Below are 20134 nucleotides of genomic sequence, written 5' to 3'. Positions count from 1 at the left end.
GCCAGCTCTTTTCTCTTCAAGATCCATTTTCCTTAAGAAATGTCTTGTTTTAATGTGCCAGTGACCTCCACTACAAATCAAGGAAGGGATTTTCTCAAGAGTAACTTGTTCTCATTTGTAACACATGGCAGTTGAAAACGATTTCCAAAACACACTTACTGCCTAGTTTTATGTGATTTACGTGACATCATATAAGGTAAGGATATTTTCTCATAGTGGGATCCCTGTTAGCCTCTTTTCCTGATCAAAGACTTGGAAATTAGCAAGTTACAGCCAAAGCTAGGTTTCTAACTTTCACTTGGTTCAAGTGTTGTTGAAATATTGTTTCTCTTTAGATATGAGGAAAGGCTCCACAGTGCATCTTTGATCCCTCACAGCAGCCAAAAGCTACTGCACTATGATCAATAGATGCACAGTCACATCAACTGGCCTCCCCTGTCACACTTACTCAGCTTTCCTTGTGTGCTTGCTCTTTCCATTTTCTTCTTCTTCACTTTGTGTTGTCATCCTCCCCTTGCCCCAGCTTCTCTCCTCATCTCTCTTTTATTCTCTGTCTTCTCACATCACAATTCTCTCCCTCAATCTCCACCTCTCCTCTTCCCATCAGTTTCTTTGCCAGTTTTCATCCTTACATCTCTGGGGAGTAGAGGCAGCAGGGCAGAGGCTGTGTGTATGTGAGAACTGGGTCAGTGTGCTGGTATGCAGCAGCAGTCTAAAGGGGTAGACCCTAGAGAGGCAGGGGGAAACTCAGCCCTGGATGCACTGCTGAATGATATTTTCTTTTCTCAGCATTCATCTGATAGGTGTTACTGAGGTAGAAGTGTGCATATGTGTGTGTAAGCAAGTCTGGAAATGGACTGTATGTTTTGTGTTGCTGCATTTGTCCAAAAACTTCCCAAGGCCAGAGGTTTATGACCTTTTGTCCACGTATCTACTTACCTGCCACTTCGAAAGTCAACTTGGATCTTCATGTGATCCAGTGTGGGTTGTCATCCAGCCTGCATTACCACACCCCCATATAGATACACACACAGAGACTCTCACCAGTGACCTTTAGAGGAACTAAAGTATGGCACCCAGCAGTCTTCTCCTTCCCTCACAGTGTGAGCTAATAACATGAAGCCCAGTTTGTTTTGCACCTACATGGCTAGTTAGTGAACATGTCGCTCAGTTTTAGCACTCTTCTGTACAATGGCAGCATACATTGAGCTGCTTAGAAAGCCAGCCAGCCTTTTGAAGTAGCTGCTAAGTGCAATTGATCTTGCATTAATGTGAAAGATGTAGGGAGGGAGTGGTTCTCTGTGTTCTGGTCAATCAGGATACAGTGGAAAAGTGTATGGGAAGCAGCACTCCCCCGGTCCACACCGACTCTGTGGGCAGACCACTAACGATACTGCTGAGCAGGGAAGATCCACCCGAAAACATGAATCATAGGTTTTCTAATAGTGATCTCAGACAACTGTACTTTATGTGTATTACAAACGTGGATCTGCTGCACAAACAGTGAATATTATGACTGCACCAGAAGCCTGTTTTAGTTTAGTTTACACATGCTTCTGATAATGGCAGAGTTCAGTTTCTACAAACTCCTTATGTCAGCACTCGGTTTAATAGAGCAGCTTCGCTTTTATTGAGTTTCTAGTGTTGAGTTTGATTTCTCCCCAGCACTGTTAAATGAGCACTTTTAGAATAGTGTATTTTGTTTTGGGGTAGATTTTAACTTGATGTCTCTGGCTCTGAAGGCAGCAACTCAGTCATTGGTTTAGGGCTGAGTTGGAGAGAGGCCAGCAGCACATCTGGCCATGGTTAAGAGGAGCTGTGATGGGGTCCAGGGAGGGCCTCAGATAACCCCTCCACAACCATGCCTAACAGGCGACTTCAAGGGGCCCGTCAGGACCCAGCTGCAGTGGGTCAGCGTCCCAGGGGCCCAGCAAAGTTTACAACTGAAACAATAAGTCGATTACTAAATTGTTTTATAAATGATTATTTGTTTAATGCTTCTTAAAAAATAAATGTGCTACTTTTTAAATCTTTATGTTTGGACTGGTCAAACTCAATGCAACACTGAAGGACCTTTAAACTCCTTGTAAAATTTCATATTTCACTATGTCCCAGTGGATCAATTAATTGTCAGGGTAGCTAACAGATGAATCAGTTATGAAAATAACCATTAGCTGCACCCCTCTATGCAACAGTTGGCCCATAAATATGCTGAAGCTGCTGTCATGTTCATCTCTGAGGGGATGAAATGACATCCAGTGTTACTGTTGTTGATATTGCCAAGACTGGATTTGAATCAAGCAGAAGTTACTCAGAAGTCGCCAGATGCTGCAAGTCAGTCCTTGAATGTTGCAACTTGCTTTATGTAAGGTGGTCTCCAGTATTCATAACAAGTTAATAGTAGTGTAGCCAAGGAATGACAGATCCCACTTGAGGAGTGATTTTTTTTTTTAACTCTAATATCAATATTTTTGTATCAGCTTGAAAAATCTACTGTACACTGGACCATAGTACATCCAAAGGTTTTTCTTTTGGGGGGGCTGGGGTTAAATGAAGGATACTGTTGAGTAAAAGCACACAAAAGCTTCCTTTACAGGATATAATAAGTGATTAATCCTTTATTTAAAATGATTAATCCTTTAACTGGAAAAATAACCCTTTAAATAAAACATTTTTAATGGTTAATTTACAGCAGATTTGAGAATACAAGGCTGAAAAATATGCTGGGTCTGATGTTGACTTTGGCTCTTTGTGAGGCTTGCCTAGAATAACCTAGTTAAAGAGGATTTGGAGGATCTGTTGAGCAAACTTGGCTGCTTTTTTCCTCCACTTTTTGAAAACCTGCCTATTTTTATTTGTTCTGATTTACATTACTCTGTTATATTCTTATATATTTTTGTATTGCTGCATTTGTTGCTGCTTAAAGTGTCTTAGATTTTGTGTTACTTATTTGTGTTACATGCATAATTGCACAAAGACTCTGCTGCACATGCTGCTCCCATGCAGCATATATTCTCTGTTGTATTCTTATATATTTTTATCATATTGCTGCATTTGTTGCTGCTTAAAGTGCCTTAGATTTTGTGTTACTTATTTATCTACTTTATATTTCACTTGTATGTTGTGGCATTCATGTGGACAGCAAAGTAAGAATTTCATTGTACAGGGAAACATGTTTTCTAACTGTGCATATGACAAATAAACACTTTGAACTTGAATTACTTACTGTGACTTGTTCAGCATAGTATAAACCCTAAAATAAAGTAAGTGCTAAACTTATCGGTCACTCTCCTATTCCTTATGTCCTAATGTTGTGTACGGTAAGCCAGTTGTTTTGTCATGTCGAAATGTGATAGGCTTGTGGCCTGGATAACCCAGAGGCTGACGGACACCTGGATTTATGTGACTGTAAATTGTTCAGGTTCAGAGAGAAGGAATCACAGTGATGAGTGCAGTCGTATCCTCACCTCCCAGTATCTGTTCCCAACCACATCATTAAATCCAATGTAAACAGAATTGTGGCTGGCCTTGCACACAACTATCTCAGCATTGTCAACATTTAACAGCTTTGGTTTATTAAGATCTCAAAAGAGAGATCTTTTTTTTTCTGTTCATTTTTATGACCAAAACAAGAGAAGCCAGTCATCTGAGATTCAAATGACTCCATTAAAGATCCGCAGGTGCAGTGTTTACACATGGTGTTGTGGGTGTGCTGTAATCCACATCGCTTCCTGTCATGACAAATGGCAGCAATGAGTCAGTGCTGACTCCCAGTTTGGGTTTGTAGGTACAGACAGTAAATGGACAATTCATTCAGTAAGATTATGTTTATAATTTTCAGTCCTGACTAAAAAATTAGACACTTCAGCTTTGGACATACAGAAGCAGCCGTGCACATTTGGGTTGTGTGCTCATTTGTTCATTAGTTGACTAATTGGGGTATTGGTCTTACTTCAGTTTTATTACTAATATAATGGAGCTTAAAGCTATTAATTAATCAGCTAATAATTTTGTAGATTCATCGATTGGTCTGATAATTGTGAACATTTCCCAGAGTCTAAAGTACTGTCCTCCCAACACAGGTAATCCTCACATTTGAGAAGGTGTAAATAGTGAATTTTAACTTTTTAATGCAAGGGATTTATCTGCTTGACTGTAAAGTGACTGCTTAACTGGGTTAATGTCAAAGGATATGTCAATGAATAAATAAATCCTTTGACTACAAGCTGACTTTTTATTGAAGGACAGTCTAAGTGCACCAAAGACACTGGGATGAGGTAGACTGAGTCCCTGTGGGTTTCACCTGTGGCCTGTGAAGCCAGCAGAGTTGGCTGTGTCAGCGCTAGCAGCCAGTCCATGGAGATGTCACTTGTTTTTGTGTCACTGACCCCTGGCATCAAAGTGGCCACGATTAAGGGCATTGTAAAGTGCATGGCTTTTATTGTCATAACCCATACCGTTTCAGTTGACTTTGGAATGCATGGCTAAGGTGGTGGTGGGGGTGTTCGTATGAGTGGTGCTTTTACTTGTCCTTCTTGCACAGCTGTATTGATGTACGTTTGTCTGATGCAGTCGCTGCAGTGACCAGTAAAGGGATGCCTTATCACTGCAGCATTGTTCTTGAGAAGAAGGGGAATACCCACACTCCTATGGGCCAGCTCCCAAAAATGTTCCATGTTTTATCTCTTCTCAGATTTGGGGGTTGGGGTCGTTGTGGAGAGGCTTCTATTTTGGTCTTTTGTTAATGTAAGGAGTGGCATTGGGGTGAGAAGCCTGGGAATGTCTGGTCGATATAGCTTGGGAATAATATACCATCTGTGTTTTGTAAGTTTATGTTGGCTGTGTCTTGAGATTGTAATGTTTGACGATGGGAACTTTTAAACAGTTGATTTCATTTGATTAGTTTTCCATGTGAAATAGCAGTTGACAATAATGAAAATCAAATTTTATTTAGATTCACTGTGTTTCTAGCAGTAACACAGGTACTAGCTTCCTTAGGTCATTAATCATCATCATCACCCAGTTGACAGTTAATAATAGCACAATGAGTTTGCCATGTGGACTGTGAACACTCACCTGCGTTTTGTTTCTTCACAGGGACGACATGTCAAGACCGGACAGCTGGCTGCCATCAAGGTCATGGATGTCACAGAGGTGAGGCTGAACTGTATGACTTCACAGTGTAATTGTGTGCAGCAGGCTGAAAAGACAGGAGGAAGTTAAGGCGTATCATGCCATGATATAAAACATATTGCTTGGTTGAAAATAAAAAATAGTAATTTGCTGTTTCTTTGGACAGTTTCAACTCCAGAAGATTAAATTGTCCTTATCATAGCTAGTGATATTATGTACTAAAACATTAGGCACAACCCAGTTAGATGCTTGTTGACAACATTATGCTTAGATTTGTTTGAGTCTTTGCTCTTCTGCTCTGGCACATATTAAAATCAGTAGATTCATTCCTTCAGTTCTGATGTCTTAATGTTTTTGGGCTTACAGAGAAGAAAATGCCATGCTCCGTTATGAGTCTCACCCCCATAATTAACAGCGGGGGAAAGGTAGAAGTAACAGCGTGCTTTTTGAGTGAAGTGCGTCATTTAGTAGCCAGCAGGTGGCGCTCAGCTTTGGGAGGTCCTGTTCGTAGATGAGATAAGGCACACGTGTTTATGGAGAAACACATAACGGGGTTTCAGAGTGACATTCGGCCAACATTCAGACTGTACCACAGACCAGTGGTTGTATCCCACCACTTCCTGTCACTGTGTAGTAATGAAGCCAAAATATCACAAATATGGGGGCAGCCCTTTTGCTTTTTGATGCAATTTGCAACAGGATTCTGTGCAGTTGTGAGCAGAGGTCTAATAATCTGAAGTAGATCCCTTTTTATCAAATAAATCAAAACGTATCAGAAAAACAAGCACTTGTTCCACATGTTAGCGTGGTGATATCTACTTATCATGACAGAAATCATCTTTGGGGAAAATATTTTGATTTGCACTGTGACTTTTTGTTTGGCTCATGTCCTATTGCCTCATACTCACATTCTTTTAAAGGCGCTTTTCCACATATTTTCATTGTATTCTGACACATTGATCATCATGACGGTAGCTGGTGACCCAGCAACAGATACTCCCTATGCCTCGACTTGTCTGCTGCCACTCCTTAAGTCTACATCACAATGAGTCAGATGTTGCACACTTGACCGATTTATCATGTGCAAACAGTTTTGAGAATATTGCCCAACTTTTTCCTGTTGTGTTGGACCTCACACTAGGTGTGCCTTGTTAACGTGGGAACATACAAACCAATAAACCTGCAGTACTTCTGTTAAATGAAAATTGTATGTCACATGAAGCGGGTTTCTCGTGAGTGGAAACCGGTTTCACCATACGCTGTGAAAATAAGTGGTTCCTATCGTTTTGGGTAGCTGTTGAAGCAGTACACCTGAGGACAGAGCTGGGCTATTTTTAGTAAATAACACTGGCTGATAGGAGAGGCGTGCCTCTAAGACTGGTGCTAGTGAACGTCCCAGACCAGACGGATGTCATCCTGTACATCACTCTGCAGCTAAGCCAGATTTTGATTAGGGGCACATAGTTGAATGATTCACTGTGTATTGTCTCTGCCATTAAAGTAGTACACCTCATTTACTTACAGACTTCACAGTGACTTGCAAGTCATTGTGACTGTGGTTAAATTTGTAGGTGTTGAACAGTATAATATTTGCATTTAGCATTTAAATGACACACTTTATCGTGGGGCTGTGTTCCGCTGTCACCAATTTAATAAGAAACTATCTTGAAAATCAGTTAATGTTATAAAATTGAATAACTTTGCTAGAAAAAAAATCCCTTTGTTTTAGCTTATCAAAGGCTTTTCTGCTTTTCTTTGTCTTATGTGGTGGTAAATGTAGTGTCTTTGGATTTTAGACTGTGGATCAGTCAAAGAAAAGAATTCTGAGGATGTCACCTTGGGCTTCAGGAAATTGTGGCTTGAGTTTTTCCATTAATATCTGCCATTTTATAGCCTTGTTTATTAATCATTTGACCAGGAAAATATGCAGTAGCCCTAAACCTCATGGTCATTCATTAAAAGGAAGCACAAGGAGCTGAATAGATAGAGAATATTGTCTTACACATTCATGTAATGAAAGAACTCTTTTCCTCATCTTACGTTGGTTACCTGATGTTCACTGCGGTTTAGTGCGGCCATGTGGCTCTCTCTTCTCTGTTCTGGTTGCACAGCTCTTCCACAGGCATGTTGGCTTGTCCAGTGTCACTGTGACCCACATCCCTGCTCCACAGTGTCAAATCCAAACACTCCTCCACTCGTCTGAAGAGTAGAGGAGGCCTGAAGTGAAAAAATAAGCCTTTATACTGAGAAGCCACCATTTTATATGATATTCAACAGATTTTGAGACTGTTGAATATTGTAGATTTGTGTGACCTAATAGCACAGATCTCTATCCTGTATGCAGATGCATTGTTTTCCCTCTTATCCTCTGCGCTCCGCTCCTCCTCTTCTCTGTTTCCCTCTGATGCACATCACCATATGATTGTCTGTCTCTCCCTCACTATGTGACTTGTGGCAGAGAGGTTTTCACAGTTGGGAGTGTGATAATCCCACAGCTGTACAGCAGAGAGGGGCCAGGTGGGGGAGGGAGGGTGAGCACAACAGAAGGGCTTACGTCAACTCAAACGAGCCATGCAGCGGCAGTATGGCCGGCTGCATAGACAACCAACTGCCATTTTGCTGTAAGTGATGCATAGCACACTATGCAGTGTGGTAATATTTACACATGGCATCTCATTTTCCTACATTTCTCTATGTGTTCTTAGCAGCCTGGTCATAACTAAAATACAATCAATTTGAGGTGAACCCCCACATGGTGTAGTCTGCAGTGAAAAAGCTGTACAACCGCCCCTTTCTTTTGGTAACTTGCCCCGCTCTTGGAGAGGTGTTGTAGCCATAAACAAACCTCGCGCAGGGTGATCCCTGCATGTGTTCAGTTAGTGTGTCACTGTTAATCATTGTCAAGATGCTACTGAGTGCAAGCAAGGGGTTAGCACTGCAGCTAGTTGGTGAAGATGTGATATTGGACAGATTCACTCCTTTTACCTGCACTAAACATTGTTTCCAACAGACACTAAACATTGCATGGATTTGTTTAGCGTCTGGCTGTTGATTTGAGCTTTTTCACACTCTGGACAAGCCCACTGAGCTCCTTATTGGAATCTACATCTACAGGACTTGTGTGTGATTGTAATGTCTATACTGTTCGATTGATAAAGGCATCAATAAATTCCTGATTTATTCTTCTTCCGTTAAGTGACCCTGCACCCTGTATTATGTGCGTTATTAGCTGTATTTGCAAGTCTAAACAGCTCTGTTCAGGATAATAATACTATGTCTGTGGGGAATTTGCCATCAATCTAATGTATATTTGGTGTTTGGTTTCTGTTTGTTTGTTTTTTTCCACACAAGGGATTAACAATAATGGCTAAGGTATACATCAGTGCACAGTAAGACTCACTCATGCATCATTAATCCCCAAACAAAGAAAACATTTGCCAGTAAATGAACAATGTATACTGCATTGTTACATAGAGAAATGAATAAGGTTCAGCCAGGCTGCACTGAAACCGCACTGGGGCATTGTCGCTTAGCTTGACGCTTGCTGTGAAGTAAATTGATTTAACTGTGGAATGAAATGTCACTCAAGGCCTAATGAAGATCAGAGGTCAATGTCCACAGTGATTACTGTATTTCATAATAAAGATTTTCTAGGGCAAAGACTAAGTCTTTTCAACATCTGTTTTTGTGTCTAGGATGAAGAGGAGGAAATTAAACTGGAGATCAATATGCTGAAGAAGTATTCTCATCACAGAAACATAGCCACTTACTATGGTGCTTTCATTAAGAAGAGCCCCCCAGGACATGATGACCAACTATGGGTAAGTCTTCAAAGAATGAATAATAAATATGCAAGGAAGAAAACGTGTAGCAGACGGGTTTAAATTCTCTATTTCCTATTGTACTTTTCTCCTATTTTGTCATATTGTTTTACTGTTTAACTTTGTGGTCTCTTGTCAATACTCAGGCAACATTTACAGTGGTCATGTATTTAAAACGTTATTGCTTTGGTCAGGTGTCACTGACTTGTGATGGTTTTGTATGTGCTGTGTAGCTCGTGATGGAGTTCTGCGGTGCTGGTTCGATCACAGACCTGGTGAAGAACACCAAGGGAAACCAACTGAAGGAAGACTGGATCGCCTACATCTCCCGAGAGATCCTCAGAGTGAGTCCATTCTCCTCTCCATGTTTCTCCTCCTCTCACCTCTCCTCTCAGTCACTCATGCCTTGTGTCACTTTCTCCTCCTTAGGGTCTGGCCCACTTACATGCCCACCATGTTATCCACCGTGACATCAAGGGCCAGAACGTCCTGTTGACTGAAAATGCTGAAGTCAAACTAGGTGAGTGCAGCACAGGTTAACCTTTCTCAGTGTTGAACATTTGTTGTGCTGCTGAATCTGGCCTGTCCCAGATAAAGGCTAGTAGTCTTAGGGTGGTTTCACATTAGGGACCTAGGCCCAGATCTGAATACACTTGACCCCAAAATCCAGTTCATTTTGATCAGTGTGACACACCAGAGTCCGCTTGAAGAGGTGTCTTGAGCACGATTCATGTGTATTAGAATACGGTCAGAGGAAAACATACTAAAACAACTGGATACTACACACAAAAAGATTTATTGAAGTATTCATCAGTATTTACATGCTGTGGATCAGAAACAAATGTCACCCGGTAAAGTCCCTGAAAACTGATCAAATCTTAAGTATTTCTACATGTGGCAAAGTAAGAAAAAACATTTGGGTATTAAAGGTTTTTCCACTCATAAACTGGGCAAATCTGCTTTTCCAGGACTGTGCAGCTGGAGTTTAATCAGATTTCAATTACACTGTTGGCAATCCAAGCAGAAGCCCCACAGTTGTCATTATGCTAATTATAGCACAGCTTTAATCCTGTTTTTCCAGCAGAGCCTCACCCACTTCAAATTTGAGAAGCAAAGGAAAAATTTAGAAATATTAATATTTTTGTGAAATAAATAGAACTGTTAAAGATTTAGTAGAAAACTGTGTGTTAATGTAGGACCCCGATACTAAAAGTAAGATGCTGAGTAAGAAGAAAGGATTTTCAGGGCCTTCATAAACGTTCCACAACCAAAGACAGGCCATCAGGCAGCATCAGAAATTCAGGACCAAGAGACAAAAGCCACAAGTCTCCAGGCCCCAGTCTCTCCTGAAAGTTGAGTCAAAGAACATGAACATAAAGCACATTGTTGACTGTGGTCTCATTATTCTCTCCAGTGGACTTTGGCGTTAGTGCTCAGCTGGACAGGACAGTGGGGAGGAGGAACACCTTCATCGGGACTCCTTACTGGATGGCCCCTGAGGTCATTGCTTGTGACGAGAACCCAGACGCTACATATGATTACAGAGTAAGAACCTCCACAGACGTCTCAAGCACTCCAATCTTGACATTGAGTATTTGTGTGAAACAGGTGTATTGTACCTATGAACACCTTGATTTGACTGAGCATGTGTATTTGATGTGGCTTCTGGTGACTGGTGTTATCTTTTCTTGCAGAGTGATCTGTGGTCTTGTGGTATCACAGCTATTGAAATGGCTGAAGGAGCACCACGTAAGTCACAGATTGTATTACTACTAGTGTTTCTGTGTTGGTTCAGTCTCTTAAATTCTTACTTATGAATGTTTGTGTATCTCCTTTCAGCACTTTGTGACATGCACCCTATGCGTGCGCTCTTCCTCATTCCAAGAAACCCTCCTCCTAGGCTCAAATCTAAAAAATGGTGAGTAACACCCGGAAAGGATACTTTGTGTGTGCATTAGTGAGAATTTGATCCTTTCCAATCCTTTTTTCACACTAATACATCCTGATATATCACGTTAGCCTATAATAGTTTATGTATGCATTTCACACTTGGCCTCTTTGTGTTTGCTTGTGTACAGTTTAATTTTATCACCAACCTTAGACCAGGCAGCTACAGACATTGTGCTGCAGCTAAAACTACCTTTTTGCCCATCTGGGAGTACTTCCAGTTACAAAAACAAAACAGAACGATAATGAAAATTATGTGATATTTAATGTAACAGATGAAGAGACGACAGATCATAACCATTTGCATGCACACACATTGTGCTACATTACCATCACTGATGCAAAATCAACTGATAGTTTTACCTGTGAAGACGTCTCACTCTGTTGGAGTTGGTGGAACGACAGAGAAGCCCCCAGTTCACTCTTATTTTTCAGTGGTGTTAGAGAATGATGCCTCTTTACCTCATAAACAATATTCGGCTAACAACAGACGCTGTGTGCTGTCTGTTTGTCCACTGGCTGCAGCAAGGTCACAAACCTGACAGCAGCCACTTTTGTCCTGTCATCATTTAATTCACAGCGTTAAGTTTAGTTAGCGACAGCTAGTATGACCCTGCTGGTGGTCATTCTAACCAGAAACAGTGGTTATCAGCAGAAACTGCTACCTGAATGATCTCCACCACTGGACTTTTTTGACAAGATTGTAGGTAATTGCCTACAATCCATCCATTCATACATTATCTATACCGCTTATCCTGAAGAGGGTTGCAGAGGGGCTGGAGGCAATCCCAGCTGACATTGGGTGGGAGGCGGAGTACACCCAGGTCGCCAGTCTATCACAGGGCCGACACGTAGTCAGACAACCCCACACACCCGCACTCACTCATAGGGGCTGTCAGCAGGTGAATATTCAAATGCTAAATGATTACCTACCCAACAAACGAATATTTAGGTTCAGCGACAAAGTGTTTGCCCCCTTACTGATTTCTTATCTTTTTGCATGTTTGTCACACTGTAATGTTTCAGATCGTCAAACAAATTTATATATTAGTCAAAGATAACACAAGTAAACACATCATGCAGTTTTTAAATGAAGGTTTTTATTATTAAGGGAAAACAAAATCCAAAACTATATAGCCCTGTGTGAACAAGTGTTTGCCCCCCTGTCAAAACACTGGTTTATCGCACCTGAGTTCAATTTCTCTAGCCACACCCAGGCCTGATTACTGCCACACCTGTTCGCAATCAAGAAATCACTTAAATAGGACCTGCCTGACAAAGTGAAGTAGACCAAAAGATCCTCAAAAGCTAGACATCATGCCGAGATCCAAAGAAATTCAAAACCAAATGAGAAAGAGAATAATTGAGCTCTATCAGTTTGGAAAAGGTTATAAAGCCATTTCTAAAGCTTTGGGACTGCAGCGAACCACAGTGAGAGCCATTATCCACAAATGGCGAAAACATGGAACAGTGGAGAACCTTCCCAGGAGTGGCCGGCCGACCAAAATTACCCCAAGAGCGCAGCGACAACTCATCCAAGAGGTCACAAAAGACCCCACAACAACATCCAAAGAACTGCAGGCCTCACTTGCCTCAGTTAAGGTGAGTGTTCATGACTCCACCATAAGAAAGAGACTGGGCAAAAATGGTTTGCATGGCAGAGTTCCAAGACGAAAACCACTGCTGAGCAAAAAGAACATAAAGGCTCGTCTCAGTTTTGCCAGAAAACATCTTGATGATCCCCAAGACTTTTGGGATAATAGTCTGTGGACAGAAGAGACACAAGTTGAACTTTTTGGAAGGTGTGTGTCCCATTATGTGTGGCGTAAAAGTAACACCGCATTTCAGAAAAAGAACATCATACCAACAGTAAAATATGGTGGTGGTAGTGTGATGGTCTGGGGCTGTTTTGCTGCTTCAGGCCCTGGAAGGCTTGCTGTGATAAATGGAACCATGAATTCTGCTGTGTACCAAAATATCCTGAAGGAGAATGTCCGGCCATCCGTTTGTGCCCTCAAGCTGAAGCGAACTTGGGTTCTGCAGCAGGACAATGATCCAAAGCACATCAGCAAGTCCACTTCTGAATGGCTGAAGAAAAACAACATGAAGACTTTGGAGTGGCCTAGTCAAAGTCCTGACCTGAATCCAATTGAGATGCTGTGGCATGACCTTAAAAAGGCAGTTCATGCCCGAAAACCTTCCAATGTGGCTGACTTACAACAATTCTGCCAAGATGAGTGGGCCAAAATTCCTCCACAGCGCTGTGGAAGACTCATGGCAAGTTATCGAAAACGCTTGATTGCAGTTGTTGCTGCTAAGGGTGGCCCAACCAGTTATTAGGTTTAGGGGGCAAACACTTGTTCACACAGGGCTATATAGTTTTGGATTTTGTTTTCCCTTAATAATAAAAACCTTCATTTAAAAACTGCATGATGTGTTTACTTGTGTTATCTTTGACTAATATATAAATTTGTTTGATGATCTGAAACATTACAGTGTGACAAACATGCAAAAAGATAAGAAATCAGTAAGGGGGCAAACACTTTTTCACACCACTGTGTATATAAATATATATATATAGTGATGTGGTTCCATGCTGCCCGTCTGCATACATAAACCCCAGTGTACACCAAGAAATGAGAGGCTGTTGTTATGTTGTGGAGTGTGTGAGCGACCTCAGTGTTGTTAGTACCAATGGGTAATTTGGCATCAGACCATCTGCTGAAATGTCCATTTTACTTAGCATCCTGGGCTGTGCTCTGTTCTTATGTGGCTGAAATAGTTGTCTGGCTCCCAGTATCTCTTTTTATCTTTCACCCTCCCTATCTCTCTGACTCTCCTTCTCTGCTCTTCCTCTACAATTTCTGCAGGTCCAAAAAGTTTTTCAGTTTCATCGAGAGCTGTCTGGTGAAGAACTACACTCAGCGCCCCCCAACAGAGCAGCTGCTGAAGCACCCCTTTATCCGAGACCAGCCCAATGAGAGGCAAGTCCGTATACAGCTCAAAGACCACATTGACCGGACCAAGAAGAAGAGGGGAGAGAAGGGTGCGTTTGTTTTTATGTCTTCACTTGCCAACTAGTAACTCTCTTTTCTGTGTGACCTGAAAAATGTCTACTTTGTCCAACAGATAATCACATGGAAGCTGTCAATGTATTATATATAGCTGTGGTGAGTGGCTCTGAGTGACTTGTTTGTGTTTTTTCATGTACAGATGAGACTGAGTACGAGTACAGTGGCAGTGAGGAGGAGGAGGAGGATGCCCCAGAGCAGGAGGGAGAACCCAGGTATGACCTTATGCTCGTTTACCTGCTTGTTGGAAGATCTTTTAAATCGAGCTAATCTAACCCTTCTGTCCCACTACATCCTGTCATCCAGCTCCATTGTCAACGTGCCAGGTGAGTCTACTCTGCGCCGCGACTTTATCCGCCTCCAGCAGGAGAACAAGGAGCGATCAGAGGCGCTCCGTCGCCAGCAGCTCCTCCAGGAGCAGCAGCTCCGGGAGCAGGAGGAGTACAAGCGCCAACTATTGGCTGAAAGGCAGAAACGTATTGAGCAGCAGAAGGAGCAGAGGAGGCGCCTGGAAGAGGTCAGATGATGGTTTTCTTTTTCTAAGACTTGGTCACAGATTGCTCAGTCAGATGAGACCCAGAGATCTGATTGCTGCAAATAATGTTTTTGATGAGTTTTTGTTTTTACATTTCTTGTGTATTGTCCCTATAGCAACAGCGACGGGAACGGGAGATGAGGAGACAACAGGAGCGTGAGCAGCGTCGCCGTGAGCAGGAGGAGAAGAGGCGTGTTGAAGAGATGGATCGTAGACGCAAAGAAGAGGAGGAACGGCGGCGGGCCGAGGACGAGAAGAGACGGAATGATCGTGAACAGGTCGGTTTAAAGAAAAAAATTTCTACTTAGAATGTCTAATTTTGAAATCGACTGGTGGTCCCTTCTGTTCACAGCGGCAGGTAGAATTTGGTAGTTGGTGAAAGAGATGTGCTAGGGCTACAGACGATGGTTCAGAGTTGGCACTAGTACAGTTCTCACAAACAAAACAGAACAGAAAGTGGTATGTTTGTATTAGTAATGTAAATTAAAGAAGCACCTGGGATGAAGATCACAACTTGACTCAGTGTGAATGAAAATGGATTTTAGGGTCGTATACTTGACACATCATCTGTGAGAACATGCCAAATTAGATTTTGACTGCAGTATATATTGCTTATTCAAAATGGACAAACAGCATCAACAGTGGAAAAGCCATGCAGACATAAATCTAGACATTTGAGTCTATTTTTGGATGCCCTTGCTGTGATTGACAGGAGTACATCAGACGTCAGCTGGAGGAGGAGCAGAGACACCTGGAGATGCTGCAGGAGCAGCTGCTCCGTGAACAGGCCATGCTGCTGGTCAGTCTCTCATACACACGTGCACACACACACACTCTTACTTTCAAACTCCTCTGTACATCAACAACATTGTCTTCCTCCTGTGTTTGCTGCCAGTTTTACAGTTGTTATGGCCAATGCCTCTGGATCAAGACTTCAGTAAAGATAAAATTGATCCGTGTGTTAAAGCCTTTAATATTCCTAAGCACGGGTTTAGTTTGAGAACAAGATATCACTCGAGCATTACTCTGAATACTTTATGAGTAAAATCAAGACTTTATGAAACCATGGTTCAATCTGAGTTCATGTTTTGACAGTTTTATTTGTTGCCATGTTTATGAATGAAACTTTGCGAGTTCTCCTTTAAAAACTAGGCACCTCACTTTTTTAATAAGTTATGCTTCGTCAGTGCTTCTGTTTTCACACATTTTTCTGAAGTGAACCACCTCGGTAATTGGCGCAATGATTATGAAACTCAGATTTTGGAGTTCTTCATGCAAATTTATTTTAATATAATTAGATTAGCTTAGTTTAGTTTGTATCATGTTTTTTCTTTGTAATAAAGACTGAAAAAGTTTATAAACTAGCCAGCACAAGTTAGAAACAGCTTAAAAGCGACAGAACAAAACAGAATCAACAGAGACATGTAAAGAGGATCACTGCTGAAGTCTGTAAAAATGTGGTTTTAAAAATAGGGTTTAAAAGACAGCACTGATTTTTAGTCAGCCTGAGTTCGTCAGGCCAACATTTGCTGTTAGCCGTTACTTCTCATCTTACCACCTTAAATCAACCCCACACTCTGCAATAGGAGTTCAAGTGGCGGGAGCTCGAGGAGCAGCGCAAGGCCGAGCGACTCCATAAGCGCCTGCAGCAGGAGCAGGCGTACCTGCTGTCGCTCCAGCACGACTCCAAACAGCAGCTTTGCAACAACAGCAAACTCCCCTCAGACCATAGCAAAGCTCCACAGACCTCCACCCTGCCCCCTGACAGAGCCCTTATGACAACCCCACAAGCTCAGGTCCTTGACAGTGTTGTTTTTGTAGCCAGAGGCACTCACGAGTCCTCCGGAGCCCCTCAGACGATCCCCTCAGACAACGACAAATCTCAGGAGGCAATACTAGAGAAGACTGACTCTGATGAGACGTGTCCCAGCCAGCTTGAAATCTCCCCCAGCCCCACTCAGATTGAAACCCCCACTGGCTCTGAACCTCCCCAGGCAGACAGTTTGGAGCCTGTCAGTCGTCCTCCTCAGCCTATCAGAGAGGTGATCCTCCTCCTCGGCTCTGCCTACTCGTCTGCCTGCTCTTTCCAGCTTCTTCCTGCTTGTCTTCACTCAGCCTTAGTGAACATGATGATGAGTAACAGTTTTCTTTAGCCCGGATAATTACATTCAATTTAGTATTCATCTTCTGGTTTGGATGCAGTGGTGTTATCCCAAAGCAATAACTAAATTGTTATGACTATTTCAGCCAGACCCTTTTTGAATGAAACAGTGGGGAGGATGGTAGAGAAGGGAAAAGCTCCAGGCTCACAACTACCAGCAACCAACTGCTTTATGTCCTGAATGAAGCGGAGCTATTCTCCTCCCCTGTCTCTTGACACTTGCTCTCACTTGCACCGTTGCTAGCCTCCTTGACTATTTGACTACCTTTGGGATGTTTGAAATGTTTTTGTCTTAATTTTGCACTTGGAGCAGGCTGAGCAAGAGCGAGAGAAATAATCAACTTGTATGTTTGGAAGAAAGAACAAGCTGCCAGTCTTATTTTCATCTTTTTAAATCTGTAGTTTCAGTTTTCCCCCATTAGAATATAATTCCATTCTTGCTTACTTGAGCATCATTTATGCTTTTTTAAAATTTCGCCGTAATTTGAGTGAAAGGTTATCCTCTTCAGAACAGTGTAGAACCATAAATGTTTCTCAAGTGGAATTTCTCTTGATCTTGGATGGTCAACCTGTGAAGTTCTTCAGTTTGGCTGTTTTGACTCCAAGTGTGTGTGTGGACTGGGCCATTGCATGTGAATGGCTGAGGTCCAAACTAACATGCAGGACACCAGAGCAGTGTCTCCTGTCATTAGCAGAGCTGTTTCGTGCTATTAACAGTGATCTTTTCTTCCATTCATTATTCAAATTCAAGGATGTATTTGTTTGAGCAGTGCCTTTTTCTGTGTGTCTGTCCACATGTATGTTTGTGTGGCTGCCTTGAATGGGCTTCAAGCATGTTTAATGTCATTGTCACCAGTTGTTACTGTTGAGTTTGTCAGTGAAATATAAAGATTCTTAAATACACAAAAGATCCCTATGAGACCATAATATTTGGAAGAAACAAGGAGATGGGAACCATTTTAAATAAAAAAAGAAAACATGTTATTCATATGTGATTCTGCACACACTGGATCATTGCCAGTTATTTTGAACATGTGGTTCCCTACAGCTTCATTTTTCCCATTTTCCTTTGATTTCACCTTCATTCATTCATCATTAAAGTGTTCGTCCTGACTCTCATTCTGTCTTTGTCCTGTATGATTCCCCCATCCCAGGCTGACGAGCGGTACCGAAAGAATATTCAGAGCTCCCCTCAGAGTGCCCCCCCTCCCAAGCAGCCCCCTCTACCTCCCCGTTCCTCTGAACCGTTCTCCAATGGCAGCTCCTCCTCTGAAGCTTCTGCCATACACCGGCCCATGGAGCCTCAGGTAATCCTCCATCCTTCCTAGTCCGTTTCCATCCAGTCCTGTGACTTTGTTCCTCCCTTGCTGCTGGATGTGGTTTTGTCAAACAACAAAGCAACAGCAACTTGCTTTTTTGACAAGGATAGTACAATAATAGTGTCTGTGTTTATCTTTAAGTCCACATTCTTCTTCTGTGTGGAAATCTACAGTTGCAAGCTTAGATGGGTAGAAAAGAGTCCACGATGAAACAGTAAGGTCTGTTAAATATTAACATTCCTTTTTAGTTGTTTTTTTAATTGTTTGGATCTCAGCTGTATCTCACTCCAGTTCAGCTATATGGCTCATACACTTCCAAACTCTTTGACATCACTTACTGCACACTGATCCTGCACCATGCTGCTCTACATGTCAGTTGTATTTAGATAATAGTTTTCTTTCCATTGTGAAAACTCCCCATTTTAATCTCTCCTTGTAAGGAGTGCTTACTCAAACACTTATAAAACTAAACATATTCTTATTTGTTGCCTGGGACCAGTCTGAGGCTTGAAACCACTCATCTACACCAGCAATACCCATATGTAGATCCGGGGCAGGGTATTATAAAATTGCTACCATGGAGAAATATGTGCTTTTACAGATTCAGTTCTCCTTCACTGAACAGTCCAAGAATAGATCAACTCATAAATTCTATAATTTCTGCTCTATGCCACTGATCTCACTCCATTGGCTTTAATGCGTTTGCACTCTTAGAGTTGTAACAATCTTCTGTGAGTCTTGGCAGGAAATTCAACATTTCCCAAAATATTGAACAATGGATCTGAGTAAAGCATGTTACTGTGTTGTGTAGTGCTGTGTCTGTATGTATATGTGTATACACACACACACACACACACACACACACACATATTTATGTGTGTACATGTACGTGGAAAAGCCATGCACATCTTCCCTTATGTCTCACTGTGTTGTCTGTTTGTTTCACCTCCCCTCCCCTACTTTCTCCTTTCTCCTCTCCTCTTGTACCCTCCTTGGCTCCCTCTCTCCCTATAAGGTACAGTGGTCCCACCTGGCTGCCCTTAAAAGTGGCAACAGCGCCGCCCCCTCTCCTCCTCCGCCCGTGGTCTCTCGCTCCCAGTCCTTCAGCGAGCCCGGTGGCGTGACCTCTAGCTTTGCACAACTCCACCTGCGCTCTCAGGACCCCCACCATCACCACCACCACCATCCGTCGCCCGCACGCACTGACCCCCAGCCCCAACCTCCCCTCCACCACCCTCAGGCCCAGACTAGGGCCGAACATCAGGCCAGCAGTGAAGACGTGCCTCCCAAGGTAAGGAGTAGCTGACGGCCCGTTCCAACCCCTTCTCTGACTCCCCCCTCCCTCCCCTTCCTCTCATGCCAGTCACTTCACTATCATGCTGCTGACCGTGTGCGTCTGGTTTGCTCTGTTGAATATCAACACTGAACACTTATGAAATTCATGTACTGAAACAAAATAAGAAACGTTGCATTTCTATGCACAAGTGACATTCAGAAGTCAAACTTAGAATTTTGTATCTTCAAAACATAGAAATTGTTTCTGTGCTCAGCATCTATGGCTGAAATATTGATGATTTACACTGACACTGACATGGTGATGCAGTGTAGTCTGTTCAGTCATGAGTCTAGATCACTTTTGTGCAGACACATGTGTTTCATTAATAAAATTACTATTTGTTGACGTCAGTTTAATAAGATCATCTTAATAAACACATACTTGCCACTGTGTGAGAACCTCTGAATGTCTCCTCCAGGTGCCAGTGAGGACAACGTCTAGGTCCCCAGTACTGTCGCGTCGAGAGTCCCCTCTGCCATCACAGCCCAGCAACCAGGGTGGGCAGAGGAATGCTGGGTAAGTTCAGAGACCCCTTAATGATTTTGTCATTTGATTTCTGCAGTTGCACTCATTTAAGCAAGTTAAAGTTGGATAGGATATTATAGGAACATTGCTACTGCTGCCACTGACCACATGGGTGGATAGATTGGACAAACAAAATTGTTAGCCTGTAAATGTTTAAATTTCAAATTAGTTTGATTGATTTCTGTGGCAGCAATGTGGAGCAGCGCCCGCTGTGGGACCGAGTGGAGAAGCTGCAGCCACGGCCTGGCAGCGGCAGCTCCTCCTGCCCCCCCTAAATCCGACCCCC

General features: G+C 42.4%; 1 protein-coding gene across 3 annotated transcripts in view; it reads left to right on the top strand.

Annotated features, from left to right (window-relative positions):
* LOC109955681 (traf2 and NCK-interacting protein kinase-like) overlaps window positions 1-20134 on the top strand; it is a 31598-nt gene that overhangs the window by 4273 nt on the left and 7191 nt on the right. For 2 of the 3 annotated variants that reach the window (XM_020592088.1, XM_020592087.1), the window contains exons 3-18: window positions 5098-5154; window positions 8829-8954; window positions 9188-9298; window positions 9384-9474; window positions 10369-10499; window positions 10649-10703; window positions 10794-10872; window positions 13772-13947; window positions 14115-14187; window positions 14279-14489; window positions 14624-14785; window positions 15220-15306; window positions 17823-17975; window positions 19003-19278; window positions 19742-19839; window positions 20039-20100. In XM_020592088.1, the coding sequence (XP_020447744.1) occupies window positions 5098-5154; window positions 8829-8954; window positions 9188-9298; window positions 9384-9474; window positions 10369-10499; window positions 10649-10703; window positions 10794-10872; window positions 13772-13947; window positions 14115-14187; window positions 14279-14489; window positions 14624-14785; window positions 15220-15306; window positions 17823-17975; window positions 19003-19278; window positions 19742-19839; window positions 20039-20100 (1948 nt within the window). Of the gene's footprint in view, window positions 1-5097; window positions 5155-8828; window positions 8955-9187; window positions 9299-9383; window positions 9475-10368; window positions 10500-10648; window positions 10704-10793; window positions 10873-13771; window positions 13948-14114; window positions 14188-14278; window positions 14490-14623; window positions 14786-15219; window positions 15307-17822; window positions 17976-19002; window positions 19279-19741; window positions 19840-20038; window positions 20111-20134 lie in introns of all 3 variants that reach the window. The other variant, XM_020592089.1, reaches the window with a different exon arrangement.

This window comes from Monopterus albus, unplaced genomic scaffold (genome assembly GCF_001952655.1).
Source record: "Monopterus albus unplaced genomic scaffold, M_albus_1.0 scaffold16.1, whole genome shotgun sequence".
Taxonomy (NCBI): domain Eukaryota; kingdom Metazoa; phylum Chordata; class Actinopteri; order Synbranchiformes; family Synbranchidae; genus Monopterus; species Monopterus albus.
This window is presented reverse-complemented; position numbering and strand designations above follow the sequence as displayed.